The sequence below is a fragment of the Mytilus edulis genome, chromosome 5 (genome assembly GCF_963676685.1).
Source record: "Mytilus edulis chromosome 5, xbMytEdul2.2, whole genome shotgun sequence".
Classification (NCBI taxonomy): domain Eukaryota; kingdom Metazoa; phylum Mollusca; class Bivalvia; order Mytilida; family Mytilidae; genus Mytilus; species Mytilus edulis.
Window position 1 is genome coordinate 59,452,250 of NC_092348.1, and position 23,765 is coordinate 59,476,014.

General features: G+C 28.9%; 1 protein-coding gene across 1 annotated transcript in view; it reads left to right on the top strand.

The window, feature by feature from the left end:
* The window catches only part of LOC139524089 (uncharacterized), a 26,025-nt gene extending 2,536 nt beyond the window's left edge, over positions 1 to 23,489 (top strand). The window contains exons 2-10 of the mRNA XM_071318650.1: positions 12,502 to 12,517; positions 14,328 to 14,389; positions 15,155 to 15,170; positions 16,842 to 16,912; positions 17,289 to 17,316; positions 17,981 to 18,051; positions 20,225 to 20,252; positions 20,606 to 20,676; positions 22,454 to 23,489. Of these exons, the coding sequence (XP_071174751.1) occupies positions 14,329 to 14,389; positions 15,155 to 15,170; positions 16,842 to 16,912; positions 17,289 to 17,316; positions 17,981 to 18,051; positions 20,225 to 20,252; positions 20,606 to 20,676; positions 22,454 to 22,524 (417 nt within the window). The 5' untranslated portion in view covers positions 12,502 to 12,517; position 14,328 and the 3' untranslated portion in view covers positions 22,525 to 23,489. The remainder of the gene's footprint in view (positions 1 to 12,501; positions 12,518 to 14,327; positions 14,390 to 15,154; positions 15,171 to 16,841; positions 16,913 to 17,288; positions 17,317 to 17,980; positions 18,052 to 20,224; positions 20,253 to 20,605; positions 20,677 to 22,453) is intronic.
* Positions 23,490 to 23,765: the final 276 nt, after the last annotated feature.

Sequence of the window (23,765 nt, forward strand, 5' to 3'; positions counted from 1 at the left end):
AGCGGACCTGATGCACCTAAACCTTCTTTGCCAAAACGGCCAAAGTCGAAATTGGATTCATTATTCACACATGCAAAAAAGAAAAAAACATTTGACCCCAAGGAACTCCATGATTATCTTCGTTTTAGATGTGTGGATCAGTGTGGGATAAATAAACAGTTTATCGTTGAGGACATGTGGAATATATCAGGGGAAATAACACAAGAACAATTCCTGGAGGTATTGAAACGTGCAACAAGACAAATAAAGAGGTGTGAGGCACAAATGCTTTTGTTTTATATCAAGTTCGGTACCTTTTTGGAACAAGTCAAAGCTTGGCACGAGAATGAATACAACAAAAAAACAATTCAAGAATCATGGCCTGTTTGGTTAAAAACAAATGCAGGTTATTCAGATAGACATGCAAGAAGGCTAAGGAATCTCTCTATGGTTCTTAAAGATTATCCCTTGTTCGGTTTGGTTGGATTGCCAGTTTCCTATTTCACCACTGGTAAATTAAAGGATATTACAGAAATGCTTTCCATTCCAACATATGCTGAATACTGGAAACAACCACTACCTACGGCAACCAACGAAATGCCTCAATCGCAATAAGACAGTTATTGATCAACGGACATGCATGTCCGCCGAACAAAAGGTGATTCATGATGTATGAACTATTGATGAAATATTGATCAGACTGTTACTAGATCTCTTAGCGGACATGCATGTCCGCCGAACAAAAGGTGATTCATGATGTATGAACTATTGATGAATCCGTGTTGACTAGAAACCTAATTAACAACCAACAATTAACTGATAATGGATTTTGTATTTCTACATACCTGAGTGACTGTTATATGTACATGAATGATAATGTGTAATTTTGCAAATACTTTTACAAATGAGTGTTATAATAAAGATTTAAAACTTAGTCATTTGTAATTCTTGTTCATAGAAAGCACCTGTTATTTCTTCGCCTTTTAAATCAATTATTTTATAAGTAAAAGGAATTGTATTTAAAACTTTTTCAATTACAAATATTTCTTTAGTCCAACGAGTAGTATAACCCTTTTCAAATTTACCCTTTTTTTTTGTTATTCTTACTCTAGTACCTGCTTTAAATTTAGGTTTTTTAATTTTCTCTTCCTTTTCTGGATATAAATTTTTATACACTGTTAATTCATTTTTTAATTTACTTGCTTGAACAGGTGTCATTTTAATTGAAGAATGTACTGTATTATTATAATTTTTAACTAATTTATCTAATATATCATAATATTTAAAAGTTTCATTAGCAGTAAAGTATTTATACATATGTTGTTTCATTGTTCCTATCCATCGTTCCACTACACTGGATTTTTCTTCATTCTCAGTTGAATATAACTTTATGTTATTATCTTTTAACAATTCTTTTACTTGTCGATTATAAAATTCGGATCCTTTATCTGACCAAATATATATTGGTTTTCTTTCTTTAAATAATGTTTTAAATGCTTCACTCACTGCTACTCCTGTTTTATTTTTCAATGGAATCAACCAACCATATTTACTAAAAACATCTATAACTGCTAATAAATATTTATAGTGTTTATTTTGTTTTGAATATGGTTGCATATCTATTAAATCAACTGCCCATGTTTGATCTATTGAATGAACATAAACACGTCTTTTAGGAAAAGATTTTACAACTCTATGATGTAGTTCATCTGCTAATTTATTTGTTAGATTTGTTTTAGACATTTTTAAGTAACTAAAATGTTTTCTTAAAAAATGGAGGCAAAAAAGGATAAAATTTTATCCAAGCGAGGAGATTCATATAAACTTGTTTTGACAAAAGAATATAAACATAAAGCAAGTATTTATGTATTTAATTATAAAATTAGTCTAAAGGATGAAAAACAAGAAACATTTACAAATGCTTTTGAACACATGGTAGACTATTCCATAAAAGATTACCCTAATGGAAGAATTAAAATAGTACCTATTCATGAAATCATAATTACTAAACATAAAAGCTGGCCTATAAGAACATATAATACAGTTAAAAAGTTATTCATGGATCAAATGGAAAGATTATTAAATAGTGCTGAAGAATTAAATTTAGAAGAAGTTATTTTTGAAGTTACTGTTATCCCTAATAGAAAAGGAAAAGGTAAAGCTTTAAAAATATTAGATGTCACAAATAAAAGAAGTATTATCCAAATAAAAAATGATGATACAATATGTTTATCAAGGGCAATTGTAACTTCTTTAGCTTCAAATAAGTTAATAAAAGATTTTACAGATTCTCAATTAAAACATATCAATGAAGGTAGACCATTACAAAAAAGAGTTGCTGAAGATTTACATGAACAATCAGGAGTAGAAATAAAAGAAGAAGGTAATAATTTAGATGATTTAAAAGCTTTTGAAAATTATCTTAATATTAGGATAATTGTTTTTACATCAAATAGTACAGAATATATTTTATATAATGGTAATGAAGAATATAATGAACAAATATATTTATATTATCATGATGAACACTTTGACACTATAACAAATATAACAGGATTTTTAGCTAAACGTAGGTTTTGTAGAGTATGTTTAATTGGTTATACTGAACAACATACATGCAAAGATAACACAGTAACAACTATCAGAAAACAACATATTTGTGATAAATGTAACAAAACATATACAGGCAAAAATCACAAATGTGGTGAAAAAATATGTTTAATATGTTATGAAAAATACACGGAAAGTAATGAAGAACACTTATGTTATATGAAACCATCAGTACCAAAACAAGTAAAAAATAATAAATATATATATTTTGATTTTGAAGCAAATCAAGAAACAGGAATACATATAATGAATTTTTGTATAGCTTACGATTTAGAAAATATTTATTGTTTTAAAAATAACTATGCTAAAGTATTTAAATGTGATTTCAATATTGATGATTTAAACTTGTTAGAATTAGACATAGATGATTGTTTTAGTGATGTAGAAAAAATTCCCTTTAGGGAATATGAAACCCCTATAGGAAATTCTGTAATAGACAACTTTTGTAAATATTTCATAAGAGACAAATTTAAAGACTACACTTTTATTTCACATTATGGAAAAGGTTATGATATGCAACCGATTTTAGGATGGATAATAAAAAATAAAATTGAACATAGTATTATTTCTTCAGGATTAAAATTAACATTTATAGTTATTAAAGGAATAAATTTAAGATTCATAGATTCTATAAATTTTACATTATGTGGATTAGCTGCTTTCCCAAAAACATTTGGATTTGTGGGTAACAAAGGTTATTTTCCACATTATTTTAATACAACAGAGAATCAAAAATATAAGGGAATTTATCCTGATAAAGAATATTTTGGTTATAATACTATGACAATTAAAAATAAAGAATTATTTGATGAATGGTATAATAAAGTTAAAGAAAAAGAATTTAAATTCAATAAAGAAATATTTTATTATTGTCTATTGGATGTTTTAATTCTTGCCAAAGGTTGTACCTTATATAGAAAATTATTTTTAAATATAACCAATAATTGTATCGATCCATTTCAATATATTACAATTGCTCAATGTTGTACAAAAATATTTAAAACAATAATGTTGACAAATGAAACAATTGGAATTCACAAAAAGATGACAATTAAAGAAGTACATTCACAAAAATCAATACAATGGTTAGAGTATATTTCTTTAAAATATAATATAATGATTCAACATGCTAAAAGGGGAGGTGAAAAGAAATTATTCATTAATAAGAAATGTTATAAAGTCGATGGTTATTATTATGATAGAGAAAATAAAATGCGTAATGTTTATGAATTTTTTGGATGTTATTGGCATGGATGCCCAAAATGTTATAGTCCTGAAGAAATATGCAAAAAAGATAGAAATAAAAAAACTATGAAAGAGTTATATAATGAAACTAAAGAAAGACTTAAAACTATTGAAGATTATCTAAAACCAAATGTAAAAATTCATACAATATGGGAATGTGAGTTTGATCAACAAAAATATCCTGAAGTTGATCCACATTTAAAACCTATTGATAAAAGAGATGCATTTTATGGAGGAAGAACAGAAACTATTCAATTATACAATAATCTTTCTGATTTAAAAGGTAGATATGTAGATTTTTGTTCTCTGTATCCATCAGTAAATAAATATTGTAAATATCCTATAGGGCATCCTATTACATATACAGATGTTTCTGTAGATGATTATATAAAAAATAATTATTTCGGAATAATGAAATGTAAAATATTACCACCTAAAGGATTGTATCACCCTGTTTTACCTTATAAACAATCAACTAGTGATAATACACATAAATTACTTTTTGGATTATGTAGAACATGTATGAATAAAATATCTTTTAAATGTAAACACATAGATGCGTCAAGCGATCCTACTTTAAATAAACATGATAAAATACATGAAATAAAAAGATGTAAAGAATGTAAAAATATTAAAAATGAAAAATGTATACATTCTGATGAGGAAAGAGTTATAGTAGGTACATGGTCTACAATAGAAATAGATAAAGCAATAGAAAAAGGTTATGAATTACAAAAAATATATGAACTAGAACATTTTGAAAAAACATCTACAGATATATTTAAACTTTATGTAGATACGTTTATGAAATATAAACAAGAAGCTTCAGGATGTAAATGTGATCCTAAATATTGTAAAAATGATTGTAAAAACGATAAAGAATGTAAAACAAAAATACAATACATTATAGATAATACTGCTTATGATCTAGATATTGACAAAGTTAAGTACAATTCAGGATTAAGATTTATAGCTAAAATATGTTGAAATAATTTATGGGGACATTTTGGTATGAGAGATAATTTTACACAAAAAGAATATTGTTTTACTTTAGAACATATAACTAAAATAGTATTTAATGAAAAATATAAAGATATAAGTACTATGATATTAGATGAAGATATTGTTTTAACAGAATATAAAAATAAAGAAGAATACTCTAAACCTAATCCAAGTGTAAATGTTTATATAGCTTTGTTTACAACAGCACATGCTAGATTAAAATTATACGAACTATTGGATATTCTACAAGAAAGAGTTTTATACATGGATACAGATTCTTGTATTTATAATGATGATGGTTCTGAAGCTTGCAAAAAGATAGAAAGTATGATGGGAAATAAATTAGGAGATTTAACAGATGAAATTGTTTCAAAACATAACGCTAATCATATAAAACAATTTATATCTGCTGGTCCAAAAGATTATTCTATGAAACTAGATACAGAAAAACTAGTTAGCTGTTGTAAAGGTTTTAGATTAAATGCTGAAGTTGAAAAAAAGATTACATTAGATAAAAAAATAAAAATAGTTACTGATGAAAATGAAAAATATGAAACTGTAAAATATAATAATATAAAAATAGGAAAAGATCATCAACTTAAAACAGTTAAACAAGTTAAAGCTTATGATTATATGTTTGATAAAAGAATGGTATATTGTGAAAATGAAAATCTAATTAGAAGTTTTCCTTATGGATATTAAAAAATATATAATTTAAATTTTTATTTTAAAAAATAAAAGACTAAAAAATGATTGAAGCTTATACTGAGAAAGATGATCCTGACGCTAAAGTTATATTAGGAAGAATAATGTTATCAGATTATCAGATATGTTGTTTAAGAGATGATGGAGAATGTCCTTTGACTCCAAAACAAATGGAAGTAATGGAAAAGTTTGATGGTAAAAAGTTATCTAAGTTTCCTCCTGGTTGGGATGCTTTTATTAGACCAGATAAAGTTTATGAATATGTTTTTGAAAAACCATGTCCTGAAATTTCTTTTTAAGAATTTTTTATTTTATTTTATTATTTCTCTATACCCCTAAAAACAGAAAAAGTACAGGAATAGTACATACTTTTTTCTGCAATTTTGCTGTTTTTACCAGGAAAAGTACAGAAATTAGGGACTCTAATTTTTATCAATTTTTTATTTTAATTTCCAAACAATAAAACCAGTTAATGCCATACCACCAACAACAAATGCAATCTCTCTATTTTTCTGGTCTTCTGATGGAGTATAAAAATCACTTAATGTAGGTTTAGGTGATAATGAAGTAAATTTTTTATTCGTGACACGATAGTATAGTTTCATTGCCTGGTCAACATCATCAAAAGTCTGAACTGCATGATGTTCCTTTTGTAATTGTTCATTTATAAAATCTAATCTTTGTATTCTTTTTTTATTCCATTCTGCTTGTGCTTTTTCTAATTTTTCTATAGCTTTATCATGTCTTATTTTCTCTTCATTTGCATTACTACCCATATGTGAAAATAAATAATTACTCCCTGAAAATGCAAAAGCATTTGTTATTGCCCCACCAAGCATCATTGTTAAAGCACTTGCCATTTTATAAAAACAAAAATTACTTCATAATATCAGCAGGTATAATACCTTGCTTAATCAACATATCTTTTGTTGCCATTGCAAGTAATATATCAATGGATAACATTACAACATCATTCATATTAAAATCCACTTTTGGTGCTGGCCTCCTTAATACCTTTTTACCTATTTCTGCATATCCAACTGTTAACAATGTTTCCACTCCAGCATGATATAACATATTTGCTATTTGTTTTCCGTCTTTTTGAGTTGTCATTTTAATGTACTAAATTTAATTAAATTCAAAAGGATCAATTTCTTTCTTTTGTTTTTCTGGTTTTGTTATTTCTTTAATCATTCTTTCTGGTTTCTTACTTTGGTTGTAAAAAAACAATCCCAATCCAACAATACTTATAGAAAAAAGTACAAATTTATAATCAACTAGGGAACTGGAGTGTTTCTTGACAGAAGGAATATGTTCGTTTGATTCATAATCTGTTTCTGTATCAGAATCTTTTGTTATTTGTTTGATTTTTGAATTTTCTTTTTTTAATTTTTCCACTTCTTTTTTTCTCAATTCTGCATTTCTTATTCTTACTTCTGCACCTTTCTTACCAGCAGCTACTCTTTTTGGGTCTTTTGGTTTGGGTTTTTTAAATACTTCTTTTTTTTCTTCTTTGTTTTCTTTTTGTTCAGGATTTTCATTCATCATTTTTTATGTCATTTTTTTCATCTTTTTTTTGGAAATCGAGCGAAGCGAGTGGTTCAATATGTCTTGCTGTTGTTAATATTGCAGTAAAAGGAGCAAGATACATTCCATATCTATAGTACAGTTCACAACATGTATTAGTTAAAGCATTATTGATAAAAGGATCTTCCTCTAAGTCTTGTATCAAAATTGGTGGATTAACAACTTTGAAAAACTTTGATACACCCATAACATATAAATTTATAAAAGAGTTTCCTAATGTCTTGGTCATACTAGCTCCCAATCTTGCTTCATATTTGCAGTATAGTTTGTTTATTTGTTCTGTTGTCATTTTATCAATATCCGACAGTTGTAATTCTTTACCCAGATATTGTTTACTACTCCCACCAGCAACAACAGCTGATAATCTTTCGCGTTTTTTTTCTTGAAGGGAACCGTTCACTTCGCTCGCTTCATCATCAATATTTATGTGTTCCACAATTTGCTCGCTTAATAATTCTTCAGCATTCATTTTATACGTTTTAAAAAACGGATATAATTTATTTTTAACTTTAAAAAAATTAAATACAACATATCCAACCAATGATAAGACTGCAGTGTTTGTTGCAATTGTTAGTATTTCCAACAGCATTGCTTTTTTTATTGCTTATTTTTGGTTAAATTACTTAAGAATTACTTATTTTGGTTAAATTACTTAAGAATTACTTAAGCATTACTTAAGAATTATTTTGCTTATTTTGGTTAAATTACTTAAGAATTACTTATTTTGGTTAAATTACTTAAGAATTACTTAAGCATTACTTAAGCATTACTTAAGCATTACTTGAGAATTGCTAAAAAAAAAAATCAATTAAGTAACCAATAATCAGTAGGTTGATCTGTCTTTAATATTAATTTACGATGTTTCTTTTTTTTAAGTTCTTCCTTTATTCTTTGTCTTTCTTCCAAAGTAGGAATAACATCATTTTCTCTTAGACAATTATCAAAACTATCTCTATCTTTTGTGTAGAACATGCATAACCATTTTGTTTGTTCTCTTAAATCTTTTAAAACAGAGTTGTATCTCTGTGAAATGACCCACACTGATTGTTCCGCATGTCTTCCTGAAAATGCAAGCTCGGACAGCATATCTTTTTTCTTTGTTAGTTCTTTTGTTGCACTGCAGTCATCAATGATATATAATGTTGGATGACCAGCATATTTTTTAAAGAACATTCTTAGTAGTTCTTGTAGCTTCTCTTCTTTATAAAGGGAACCGTTCGCTTCTCTCACTTCAACAATAGGATTAACAATTATTAAATTTTTTGTTTTTGGTTTTCTAACATCACCAATCCATTCACGATTTTTGTATGCTTTGTTCCATTGGATGGTTGGACAAAGTATGACTATATATTTGAAAACTCCACTATATTCTTTTTCTAATAAATCAAGAACAAACTCTGTTTTTCCACATCCTGTTTGTCCACATATAATAGCACAATGGGGATATTTTGGTAATTCATAAAGGGAATCGGAGTGTATCTCTTCCATTTTTAAAGGGGAACCGTTCGCTTACTAGTAATTAACTTCTTTAAATCTTCCATCTTCAAAATTAATTTGTGCATCTTGTATAACAAACAGATAAACATTTATTAATTTATTTGCTCCTGCTGTTTTTGTTATTTGGATAGTAATACCTTCAGAAGCATTTTCAATTCTTCTACCTGAACCGTGTAACGAATTGTCATCTGTTGAACGTAAATCTAACCATAATGCATAATTAGTTGTAAGATATTTTTCTAATGTTGTATAGGATAAATTTAAATCCTTTAAAACTTCTTCTGTTGTTTTATTTCTTTTTGAATTTAAAGCAAAGAATTTATTTATTTCATCCCATTGTTGATATGCTTTCATTCCTTGACTGTATAGTTGATTTGGAACACCTTCTATTGTCATTTCTACTTTTGTTATGTTAGGATTATAATAAGTTTCGGTACTTGTTCTTTCAGGATCTTTGAACAACATTAGAATTCCTTTCATACTTCTAGCTGGAACATTTAAATTTATATTCCACAATGTATCAGATTTGTTTTTGGTTATTTTTCTATGTCTTAGTATTCTATCGTACAAAATAACCATCTTACCACTAACTTGTTGTCTTATCTGTCTTGCTAATTCTGCATCAGTAACCATATCAAATTCTAAACAAATGTTTTTGATTGTATAACTTGCAGATGTATCTGTTGATTTAATAACATTGCTATAATTATTAAATGTAAGTTCATATTCAAGTCTATCACCAAGACCTGCTTGATAAAAAGGCATATGAGTTTCTAATAGTTCAAAATCAAGTGGGATACAAAATCTTGCACCATATGCAGTTGCAATTGCTTCATCGCCTGTGTCTGATGCTTTATCATCCGCGCCAACTCTGTGTTTTAACATGTTTGTTTCACCAATACCTTGGTATGCCATATTTAAACGTTCAGATGTGGTTTTCCATAAATCAACATAACAATGATAAATATCACTATCATCAATTGACATAATTTCATTTCCACTTATACGAATTGTTGTTTTTTTAACTATTGTTCTTCCTATGTTTTGATATATAGTTGCATTGTCGTCTGTAGATGTGAGTTCTATTTCAAATGCCAATCTGGTTGTTCCAGGAACAATAACATCATTATTGCTTAGATTGGGGAATCTCACTAATAGCTGTTGATTTTGATCAATAGTTGAAGGATTATTTGTTATTGATACACTTTGACGAATACCTTTCACACCACGGGGTTCTCTTATTTTTCTGTAAGGATTTAATTTGTTTCCGTATGCCGACATTTTTAAGGATTAAATTTGTTATAAAAATAATTCAATTACCACTGATACTAGAGTATTGATACATGTATAATTATTAGTCATACTAATAAAACTTATTAAATCTCCAGCCTTAACTTCAAAAGGTGTATAAAAGTTATTAAAACCGTGTGTGACACCATTATCCAAACTCATTTTGTAACTAGTTGACTTATCATTAATAATCATCTTAATGGCTATAATATCTGTGCTTGTTCTTAAACTTACTAAACTAATACCCAATATTTGTCCTGGAAAGTTCATTACATAATAACCACCACCATCACCAAAATTAAACTTTTTATTTCCATGTATTGGACCATCAATTCCAGCATATATACTTATTATTTTTCTGTCTGGTTTATTTTTAATATTACCAACTATATTTTCAACATTTAAAACTCTGATGCTTAGGGCAGCAACACTCCGATGTAAATTTTTATCCTTAGTATCCATTGTTTGAAGCTCACTCTTCATATTTAATATTTCTTTTTCTACGTTTTTTTTTTTGACACCAAGTATGCTCATTTTATTAAATAAATTATATAACTTCTAAAACACAATTAATTGGTAAATGATTAATTATCTTGTTATTATTTTCATCTCTTATTTCTAATTTCAATTCTGTTATAACATCATTTACTAAACACTTATATTCCGGATGCTCAAATCTCGCTGTTATAACTTCACCAAACTCTTTATTCTCGACTGGAATAACAGCCAATAATGTACTTGGCTTACCATCAAGATAATTATGAGAAGTGCTAACTTGTTCCAAATGGATATATAATGATTTATAGATAGCAAAATCCACAAATTTGTTTCCATAATGTAATTCATCAGGTTCGAATTTACGTTTATTATTAAACCCTAACATATTTCCCAAACCCTTACTTATCTTTAACTCAGTAGTAGTGTTTAATGAAGCGATACCATTTGCTTCATTTACGGATAATACAATATTTTCTTTTTGAAATTCATCCACTATTTGTTGAAAACTATAATAACCATTCATAATCCTTTGCTGTTCCTCTCCGGTTTTTGTTATAAACCCATGATAAACATTATACCAACCTATACTGTATCTTATAAATTTCAAACCAATACGTTTATTTCCATTTCTGTTATTTATGTATTGTTCTAAGTTTATTGTATTATCAATATTTGAAATAGTATGAAACATTTTTAATATAAAAAAATGATAACAAAAGAATTTAAATATAATCCTAATGTTTCATATAATCCAGGTATTAAATATTCTGAAAAAGATCATCAATTAAAAACAAATCTTGTAAATCAAACGATATTTGTAAATCAAAAAGAGAACTTTAAAACATCTTTTCCTGATTTATTTCAAAACTATCAAAACCCATCAATACACACTAACGAACCATGGAATACATGGATTCATTCTTCTTTTGATTGGTGGCAATGTCAGTTAAATTTTGCAGTTTGGTGTGCAAGTACAGGATGTGGTGTTTCTTATAATGATCATATACAAAATACTTCAAATCTTACAAAGTCTTTTTATATGTTTCATTTATATTATTGCATTGCCAGAATTTTAAAAGAACTTAAATCACCTTTACCAACAGATTCTTCTTTCTGTTATTACAAGAACCCATATGACAAAGCTGCATACCAGAAATTATGTGATGAATTTAATATTTCTCTAAATACAGATTGGAGACAAAAACTAGAATCATCATGTCAAGGATTAGGAAGTTTTGAGCAATATTATAAACCAAGTGGTGAATATAGACAAAATCATAAAAAGGATGGTCCATTCTTTAATATTCATGATACAATTTATCATGAAAAAGATATAAGTATGGCTTGGACAACATTTATTTTAGATAAATCAGAAGGTTTTACACGAGCAGGTATTGAACGTATTAATGAAAGTATTAAAATTTATGTATGGGCTTTATTAGGTGCACAATCTCAAACAAAAACAGAAATTTTAAAAGTAGGAACAGGATTTGATGCACAAAAACAATTCTTAGCAAATGTACAAGATGTTATTAATAGTCCTATTGATTTACCCACTCAGATATCAAATTATCAAAATGTTTTAAAATACGCAAGAAGTAAAGTTGATTATGCTTATGGACTTGGTTTATATATGTCTCCCAGTGATATGGTTTTACAAATTGGAAGTATTGTTGGTTATAATAATAAAATTATAATTGCAACAGAAAATCAAACACTCGGTTTAAATGATGATTTAAATAATAAAAATTTTGATCATGTTGATTTTAAACCAAAAGAACCTGTAAAACCACAAGAACCTATAAAACATGAAAAGCCTAAAGAACCAAAAATAGATCCAATAAAAAAAATTGAACATGAAGATCATGAAGATAATAAACAAGCAATAATATTTGTAAGTATTGTAATAGGATTTACAGCACTTTATTTTTTCAAATAATCTCTAGCAGCAGTAAACAATAAACTAACAACTAAGCATTTTGCACTCAAAAGGACACGGAATTTCATAAAATAAAGAGTATTGCACGTATCAATTTTATTTGTAGTTTGAGGTCTTAAAATTCTTTAAAATATCTGATTTCTTTTCAGTTGAAGAATCAAAAAAGTAAGTTCATTTTAATAATCTATAATATCAAATATACATCATATTTCATATTCACATTGTGTCAAATGTATTCGTTCAGTGTGTGTTTAGTTGTATTAATATGTCTTTTGATTGAGTTAAGCCATTTCAATTGATTATTTATTGTGAGTCTTTCTATGTTGCGATGTTATACAATTGTTGAAGATAAGGGTAAAGGTTGATACCTATTGAAACGTTCAAATCCGATGCATTTGTTTGCACCTGTAAGGAATCTGATGTTCAGTAGTTATTGTTTGTTGATATGGTTGATAAGTGTGTCTCGTTTCTCGTTTTTTTTAATAGATTAGACCGTTCGTTTTCTCGTTCTCATTTAGGAGCCCTTAATAGCTTGCTGTTCGGTGTGAGCCAAAGCTCTGTGTTAAAGACCGTACTTTGACCTATAATTGTTTACTTTGAAAAATTCTGACTCTGATGGCGAGTTTTTTCATTGTCACTCATACACCACTTTCTTATGTTAATGATACTACATTGAATTTATGTATCTAAATAAATAACAACCGATAATATCAAACATTTCTCAGACAGGAGCAATATGTTAACATTCACATTCATAAATCGCAAGTCACGTTGTTCAATAGTTAACTTGGTCAATAATCTGAAAGATTAAAATCTGTTTGAAAATCCCTTAGAATCTATATCACTACGTTTGTTTGTTTGATTCCAGAAAGTATCCTTCAAAAGCAATCGCATGGTTGTTCCTTCAATATTGTAATAATTCCAAAGTATGTTTTCGTACTTTTGTCCTATATAATAACTGTTCAATATCTTTTTGTTTCAACATTCGTGTTCAACATTACTTTGGCTTATAAAAAAAAACAGTTTGTGTGTTTGTGTGTGAATGATGTTTCCCAGTGTAAACACATCTAATATGAAGTGTTTATAGTTTTTCGAACTGTATAGATAAAGGCAACAGTAGTATACCGCTGTTCAAAGATGTGGTGCACACTGACATTTTTCTATTGCAACTAGTTGTGCTTTTTTCTTAAACATAGTTACACGGCTATATGTTGTGCAATGCCAATTTCATGATGGAACACTTTCTTCACAATAAGGGGTCCATTAAGAATGAAAATAAGCTTGACATTTGTGTTATGATTGAAATAGATATAAATGAATTAATAAAAGTTGGAGTATAAAAACCATATTTCATCAATGTCATAGAAATAGAAACTTTTTTCGGTAAAACCTTGCCCTTCTCCAGTTTCGCAGCCTCATACAAAAAAGTTTCTATTTTTCAGACATTGACCTAAAATTGTATATTTATTAATTTAAAGTAGATGAATTTAAGAAGAAAAAATCATATAAAGTAAAATCACAAAAATACTGAACTCCGAGAACAATTCAAAAAGGAAAGTCTGTGATCAAATGGCAAAATCAAAACCTCAAACACATCAAACAAATGGATAACAATTGTCATATTCCTTACGTAGAACAGGCATTTTCTAATGAACACAATGGTGAATTAAACCTCTCACTTATGCCAGACTTGTATAAAAGTGGTTTACATAAAATCACAATAAACACCGTTTGAAAACAAAAACTATGTAAATATAATAAAATGTTTCCTGTGAGTTTGCTAAGTTCTCGAGGACGTACTACTGTTACCTGTCTAGAGATACAGCAACTGTTTCTCTTTATATAATCATGTTCAAATTTTCCAACGTACCTCATTAATGGCCGATCAAGGTATCTTCATTCCGATTATTGTTGAAGCATCTAATATTAACCACTGACATTAATTCAGTAGCAAATTATCAACATTGTCTTTTAGGATGGACTCAACACACCATACTCAACCAAATGCATACGAAGATATGGGACCGAAATTTAAAGGTAATAATGGGTATTCTTCTTATTCTGTCCTTTCGTTGAGTGAAGGCTTTAAAAAAAAGGAAATATTATTCTCTAATACTAGCCATTTATAAGCTTTAAATTTTTTATATATTTTCATGTTGATGATTTTATCATACATCGACTAAACTTAAGAGATGTAATTCATCATATGAATTGATTATGGCAAGCCAATTGAGTACACTTATAGTGAAAAGAAATATATTCAAAAGCATTTGTATATAATAAATGTCTTTCATGAATACATCCTGTTGAAGATCATAGCTAAGTAAACGTTTTTTCTATATAAAAATAAAATATTCAGTTTGAATAAACTATAGAGTATATATGTATGTTACATTTAAAGCATTGTAACCTGTCCTAAGTCAGGAATCTGATGTACAGTAGTTGTCGTTTGTTTATGTAATATATACGTGTTTCTCGTTTCTCGTTTTGTTTATATAGATTAGACCGTTGGTTTTCCCGTTTGAATGGTTTTACACTAGTAATTTTGGGGCCCTTTATAGCTTGTTGTTCGGTGTGAGCTAAGGCTCCGTGTTGAAGGCCATACTTTAACCTATAATGGTTTACTTTTTAAATTGTTATTTGTATGGAGAGTTGTCTCATTGGCACTCACATCACATCTTCCTATATCTAAATATCATAAAATGTCTTTAATTATTGATAACAAAGGTATTGGAAATTTACATTGATCATGTTAGAATGAATATGTGACAGGGTCTATTAAAATGTTTTATTCCATTTCAGTTAAACAATCACTAAAGTAAGTACATACATAATTTCGAATATGATATATCCCTGATATTACAGGAATATCATAAACAAGAAAATACAAAATTACTAATTAATGCTCAAAAATAAATCAATAGTAATTTATGTTGTAGAACTATAGGCACTGTTCCAATGTTTAATTTTGCTTAATAGGTAATAGGTATCAATGCCCGGATGATTCATTAATGTTTTTAAAGTTTTAAAAAAGTGATCATCATATCTACTGGAAGACAGGCATGTGCATTTAATTATCACGTTAATTTTCAAAATCATATATATATTGAGGTCGCTGTTGTTTATTGTTGTACTGGTTTTTAGTTATATATTTACCGATAAATGTGTTTTATGTATAACAAATGTATCACCATAGATTAAAATTTTATGACGGGAATGCCATTCGATTTTTTTTTTCTTGAACTTTCCCCAATTTTATTCAACACGAACGTAATTATATAAAATTGGGTAATATAGATTCATTTTAACGTTGAGTCGTTTGTGTTTTCTCTTATTTTTGAGATATTGAGATAAGACGTGGCACGATACTTGTCTATCCCAAATTCATGTATTTGGTTTTGATGTTATATTTGTTATTCTCGTGGTGTTTTGTCTGTTGCTTGGTCCGTTTCTGTGTGTGTTGCGTTTCGGTGTTGTGTCGTTGTTCTCCTCTTATATTTTATGCGTTTCCCTCGGTTTTAGTTTGTTACCCCGATTTTGTTTTTTGTCCATGGATTTATGAGTTTTGAACAGCGGTATACTACTGTTGCCTTTATCTACCACTTCATCGATATTTATCAACTCGAGACAGATAAATTTTCAAATTTAAAACACTAGGCTCGCCGAGATTTGGTGTTAGAATTTGTTTCTCTAATGTTTTTTTAAACAATAAGCAAGCAAACTTATTCCTTTTTTTCGAATGATTTGCAAAAATATGTGTTCTCTCTATGTGACGTCATCAGGCATGGTCGCCTTTTTCATGCTGTCACAATAGGAAATTCAGAGGAAAGCAAGAAAATTCGACTTCGTGAAGAACTATAGAGATGCAAATTTACTGCACTATTTACATTACAATTACCATGATATACATATATGTTTCATTTGTGTCATCATATGTACAATGGGTGTACAATGTTGCTAGTGTTTAAAAGTGAATTTATAAAAAAAACCACACAATTGAAAAAGTAATTCTTTTGGAAAAGTAAAATTTGATATTAAACTTTACGACAAGTAAGCAAATCAAAGGCTGTGTTATCAGATGTCTCTACTCAATAAATCAACAAATAGATGTCAAACGAAGTAATGTTGTATTAGTTAACAAAAACTCAAACCCTCATTTTATAAAAGAGAGGGGAAAACATCATAAGATAAATCCTGATTCAGCTAAAACAATTTACAAGGTAAAAAGGGCATTTCCGACTCATTGCACATTTTACTTGGTTCGTTGATGTTTTAACGTGTCTATTACATCTAGAATGTAGTTTTTTACATGATTGTAGATACATTGTGTATGTCCGTCTTACTATCTTTAAACAACAGTTTATACACCTCGTCATATAGTCATTCAATGTATTGTTTCTAAAGGAGTTATTATGCATGCAGATACAAATTATTTTTATATATTCATATTGAATATTGTGTAATTGCTGTAATTTCTTTTCCTCTAAAGGAAAACAACGGAGGAAAACGTAAAAGACAGTAATATTAACATTTACGAATCGATGAAAGAACAAGCATGTGGTAAGCAAATTGTCACATTAAACATAACAAACATATCTAAATGTCTTACTTACATTCAAATTTTGCACCTATAATACAAAACAGTGCAAGCAAAGCGTGTATAATGCATTAAAACATACGATAGGTTATAGTAACATGCTATGTAGCTTATAGTAGTAAAGAAATTGGTACAACGGATATAAAAAAAAATCCATTCTTTTCTAGTATTTCAACTGTTACACTAAATCAGCCTCCCGTAGTTCAAATAAAGGGCCTTGTTTATTTTCAAAGCATACTGACTTGAATAAAAATTCTATTTGCATCTAGCTATCTCGTGACAGTTAAAAAATAACAGGTGAAAGTCAAAATAGTTCATGTCCTTTGTTTTTATTTTCAGGAAATACACCAACAGAAGACCCACTGAGGTAATTATATGTAAAATAAACAAGGACTAGTAAAAACTCATGTTGTATAGATTTGACAAAAACAAACAAGTGGACTAATTTGTATCACCTTCCATATGCTGACAAAAGAAAAACTTTATATACATATTAGATTTACGTACCTTACAACATATTACATTGAATTGAGAACAACGATAGTAGGGAAAGGGGAAGAAGGATGTGGTCTATTAGTCCATAAAACAAAATAACTGGACAGACATGAAAAGAAACAGAGGCTCATGAATAATTGTTTAATTACTTGTCAACGAGAACAGTCTTAATGTATAAGGTTCTTTATTAAACTTCAAAACTTGTTTTTTTATTGAAATCTTTTACATCCAAAATGGTATTTTGCTTCAAAATGATTTTTTTTTAATTTTGCATTGAAGCATCGAGTGTTCGAACACATGGATTTTGAAAAAGAGAATGATTTGTATAAAAAATAAAGTATCTTCATTTAGTATTATTAGTTTTCATAGATATGTATTAACAGTAATTCAATAGCACTTCAATGGAACTCATTGATATTTCATATCTTGAGGTAAAAATGTTACACGAGGTAGCACTCAAAATGAGTAAGAACAGACACTATTTTTATACAGTATTTTGTATTTCATGAGTTTCTTTGTTAATCTTTCAAAATCAGGGACATAAAGCTCAAGAATCCAGCAGAAAATAAGACAGTGCTTTACGAATCTATGAAGATGTCTGCACAAGGTAAGAGAATCTGCAATGTTTGCCAAGAGAGTATTGGGTATCACTTTCAATATTTTATTTCAGAATTCAAAAGGCATCATAATTTTAGAAAACAATGTATTAAAAAAAGAGGCATACGATACCAGAGGGACCTTCAAACTAAACTGACAAAAGAGGGACGAAAGATACCAAAGAGACAGTCAAACTCATAAATCTAAAACAAACTGACAACGCCATGGCTAAAAATGAAAAAGACAAACAGAAAAACAATAGTACACTTGACACAACATAGAAAACTAAAGAATAAACAACACGAACCCCACCAAAAACTAGGGGTGATCTCAGGTGCTCCGGAAGGGTAAGCAGATCCTGCTCCACATGCGGCATCCGTCGTGTTGCTTATGTGATTACAAATCCGGTAAATAGTCTAATTCGGTAGGTCAAATTCGTGAACGGGAAGGGGATTGTAGTAACGACGTAAGGATCATATCCGATATCATTTGTGAACGCAGTGGCTAAAACGGAAAAAGACCAACTGACGTGCAAAGATACAATAGCACATATAACATAACATAGATAAAGCTGAATACATATCATGTTATACTACTTACTGGGGACTTAAAATCATAATAGGAAAATCGGAATAATTCGGATAAAGAAAAAATTTATTATCAAAGTCATTATAAGGCTCCTGAAATTGCAATAATAGTAAATTTCTCAGGACCTTCAAAATTAAATTGACGAATGACCAAGACAAGCTGAATATAAGCTGGAGACTTTAGTACATAATGGTCAATTGTTGTTTCATTATGATGTCATACACGTGCTGACATTGACATACTTGACCTTAATTGAAATTTTTTTACGACTTTGGATCCTTAATGCTCTTCAACTTTGTACGTGTTTGGCTTTATAAATATTTTGATATGAGCGTCACTGATGAGTCTTATGTAGACGAAACGCGCGTCTGGCGTATTAAATTATAATCCTGGTACCTTTGATAACTATTTATACTACTGGGTCGATGCCACTGCTGGTGAGCGTTTCGTCCCTGAGGGTATCACCAGCCCAGTTGTCAACATTTCGGGGTTGACATGAATATCAATAATATGGTCATTTTTTTAAATTTCCTGTTTACAACATTTTGAATTTTTCGGAAAAACTAATATTTCTTATCCCAGGCATAGATTACCTTTGCCGTATTTGGCACAACTGTTTGGGACTTTGGATCCTCAATGCTCTTCAACTTTGTGCTTGTTTGGCTTTATAAATATTTTGATATGAGCGTCACTGATGAGTCTTATGTAGACGAAACGCGCGTCTGGCGTACTAAATTATAATCCTGGTACCTTTGATAACTTTTTACAAATAGATACGATAACAATGATACCAGCAATGCATGTGTTAGGTATATTTGCTATATTTGTTGCATTAAGTACCACACTGATGAGTCGGCCATTCCTTTAATATAAAAATAAGGAGACATAAAAGATTGCCTATGAGACAATTATCAGCCAGAGTTACAAGGACGTTAATGTAAGTAAATATTGATTACCTTACGACCTTCAACAATGATCAATAATATACCGTATAGTCAGCTATAAAGGGCCACGTTACCCAAAGCAAGGAGAAATTAATTTATAAAAGAATAAATAATATACAATTAACGGAAATAACAATAAACTAACTACAGGCATAACTGCTGAAGAAGATATTTAATATCAATGATGAAATCATATACTTGAGATATTTACACAAATCATGTACTGCTGTAATTATTAACACGGAAATTAACATAAATTTAGATAACGTTTTAAAGGATCTACTTTTCTACCAAAAAGTCGTACATAACATAAAGAGATATGTTTTTATAATCATATGTTCTGTTCAATAAAGTTCTATGTTGTTTATGTCGTGCAATTTTATAAATTCAAAGATGAATATGTAAATTCACACGAATAGTGCTTGAAAATATCATTCCAACTTCTTCTTCTTTTTCTTCTTTTTCTTTTGATTCTGATATACAGTTTCAGCTTCATTTATATTGAAGATTACGAACTGTTGCATTCGTGGAATATGTGATTAAAATTATACATAACTATTTACGAAGAAAACAATGAACTAACAACAGCCACTGCATGACTTTTATAAGAACAGACACATGCATACGTATATCATCAGAATTTATTTTCAGATAATACACAAACGTCAGACATAGGGAGGTAAATATGAATAAACTCCATGAATATCTCTTTCGAATTCTGATTTTACAAAAATAATTGCATTTGTAATTCCACCGATACACATGAAAGAACACAGAACACATCTAAGAAAATAAAACAAACATATCAAATGAATGAGAACAATAAGTCAATTTTTAAAAACTATACATAGATCAGTTTGAAAGTTTTTTTTATAATGTTATGCTTAAACCTCGATATTAATATTTGGGACTATGATCAACTTATAAAAGTTTTAGTAATGAGTAAACTGTAATAAACAAATTTTGTGTATTCTACAAAACATAGTAGCATGACAAATGAATTCTTTTTATAAAAATTGTACATTGGAACAGGGAAATAAAAGTTGAAAATTCCTCCGAAAGTAATGATCAACACGCTGAAACTGTGAAGAAGTCTTTACAAGGTGAGATGATCGCTATTGTTAAACAGCAGTCGATTGAACGTGGTTGTTCAATTTATGAATACAAAAACAACTTAAAAATTATATTGAACGTGGTTCTTCAATTTATGTATACAAAAACAAATTAAAAATTAAAATGTTAAGAAGTCTTTACAAGGTGAGATGATCGCTATTGTTTAACAGCAGTCTATTGAACGTGTTTGTTCAATTTATGTATACAAAAACAAATTAAAAATTAAAATTTTAAACTTAAATGCTAAACATGGTCTGCTGAACCTTTCAAATGCCTTTGCCGATATTGCAGTACGTTATTCTCACCTTCAATATTAATTTTCGACTTTTGTCATCATTTAATGCAAAATTAATTTGACCCCAGTGTTCAATAACACGGTATTTCTCACTTTCCACTTTGGTCTAATTCTTTAAATCAAATTCATTTGTTTGACATTTGTATGTTTTTCATTTGATACTTTAACAATTTTTTTGTATTTGTTATATTTTACTATAAATTGGAGATCAAATGTGTGTATCGGTGCTTTGGTTGACTAGTATAGTTATGATACTGGTGACAAGTGATGTTATGTTCTTTTTATATAAGTTGTAATGACATGATACCTAACACTCCATTTTGCACTTCACGGGAGAGATTGTGCTTGATTTAAATATGTCGAATACATCATCTTTTAAACTTAGTTGCACCGCGCGTATTGCTGTGTGTATGTTTATTCCACATTGTGCAGAGGTATAGGGGGCAGTTCAAAACAAAACATGTTTAACCCCGACACATGCTGGCGCCTGTCTCATATCAAGAACTTCTAGCCTTTATTAGTGTTCTTTATTTTATTTTGGTTCATCTATATGTTTCGAAATTTAGTGTCGTGTCCATTTCGCTCAACATTATACATTATTGTTTAGGGGTCAGCTGAAGAACGGCTTTGGCTGTTTATGCTCTTTGGTCGACATATTGTCTCCTTTCCACATTCCACATCCCCCGTTTCCATTCTAAATTCTATTAAAATCAGTTGAAAAAAAATCTTAACTTATCAGATCGAAAAAAAAACCAGAAAACCATCTTACAACGCAAACTGGATGTGTCATTGTAGTTATACATTCCTGAAAACAAAAAAGACATAATTCTGTTTCAAACAATTATTGCAACGTTTTAAGTATTACAAGCGGTCCGGTCAGTGCCATTATGAAGCCATCATGTTGTAAAAATGGGTGAAGTGTTCAAAGAAATGTACATCCCATATATTTTTTTTTCTTTTTAAATTTCTTATACATGTATTTTTCAAAAATTCATCACAAAGAAGTTGATAAAAAATGCTTTTTGTTCTGCCAAAAAAATCACAAATATACAACGTTTACAGCATCGACTTTTTGACACACAAAAAAACCAACACTTTCTTTTATCAACTTGTTCCTATCGTGGTTTAATATTTAATTTGTACAGATTTGTCTACCTCATCTTAAGTGAAAATATGTGTGAAACTGTTATTTGTTCATCCTAAAAGCCCGAAAATGGGTAAACAATTATGAAAAATGGGAAAATCCTAAAAAATGGGATTATTTCATATGGCCCAAGCAAACAAAGAAGTATATCATCATCATATATTTTGTTCGTCATTAATAACTTTTTTAAAGTCATATACATCTAAACATTATTAGAAATGAAAGTTTGATATGAGAAAGAGTCGGCTCCCTAGAAATATACATCCTTAATATATGTATTCCCAATAATTGAGTATGTACTGCATGTGCGAATATTTTTTTATTACAGATACAAACGCAACAACAGAAAATAAAATTGTGGATATGTATACCAGTTTTAAAAACATAAACACAAAATAAAGACTGTCAAACCGAATGCAGAATGTGAGGTTTCCCATATCTATCATTGCCATCAATCAAACGAGTTTGTACATGATTCAGTAATGTTAATCATGAAATGTCTAAATTGTTTATTTTTTAAGACGTCATATCTTATCTGTATCATCTTGCTTATGTATTTTATACAACGTTTCTATATCTGGCATTATTTGATTATACTAGCATATGTATTTTTTATTTGTTATTCATCTACTAAGTCAAATATTATAAGATTTAACAATGTATATTTTTATAAAAAATAAACGTTTTCACTGAACTTTATTTTCAAATATCAATGCAGATCTATCGGTAAACGCTCCTACAGCTTGTATATGCGGCATTTACATATAGTGATTATGACTCCAATTTGAAATGTGACAGTGATTTTGTATCCCAATAATTGTTATTGAACGCAGCTAATGAGACTAGCATTGTAAGGCTGAAATGTTCAATGAGTATTTTTGGATCAATAAGATCTTTGCTTCTAAATTTAAATTATCAAGGCTCTGATAAATGAAGTAATTTTCTACGGATAAATAATAATACAGCTGCATAGGGAAAACTACAAAGACAGGTCTGCATGCTAATGTTTGGGATACATACAGTTGAAAGAAAAAAACGACATGAATCAGACTTGAAGAACATTTCTGATTTTTTTATTTGAAATTTATGGGAGGGAAAAGATATAAAACTTTGCTGAGTGAAAATAAATAAGAAAGAAAAAAGTCCAAAACAGATCCAAACTATACAGTTCTAAGGTATCTTCAAGGAAATAGCTTGGAAGGTGATAAAGTATTAGAAAGTTTGTAACGTTTAGAACGAGGTAGCCAAATGAACATGCTGAAGTATTCACCACTCTTGTGTTGACATTACATATCATAATGCATTATTTACTGTAAATATGTTTCATAAATATTAGAATCAATTAAAGTAAGAACTTTGCCCACAATTTTTCATTGATGTTTTCAACGCAATTCTACTTCGTGAAATAAATAAAAACTAAGAATGTGTAAGTGCATATACAAATATATAGCTATACAACTAAAAATGACCTTAATCATTGGCCAAATTCAGGTCAAGCAGTTGGAATCTTAGTTTCTTTATAATTCTCACTGACGTTACTTTAATTTCGTTACATGTGTTTTGAATGTTTAAATATGTGTAGGCTGAAACAGTGGTATCATCCATTGCTTGTTAATGAAAACATAAAAATAAGGAGATGT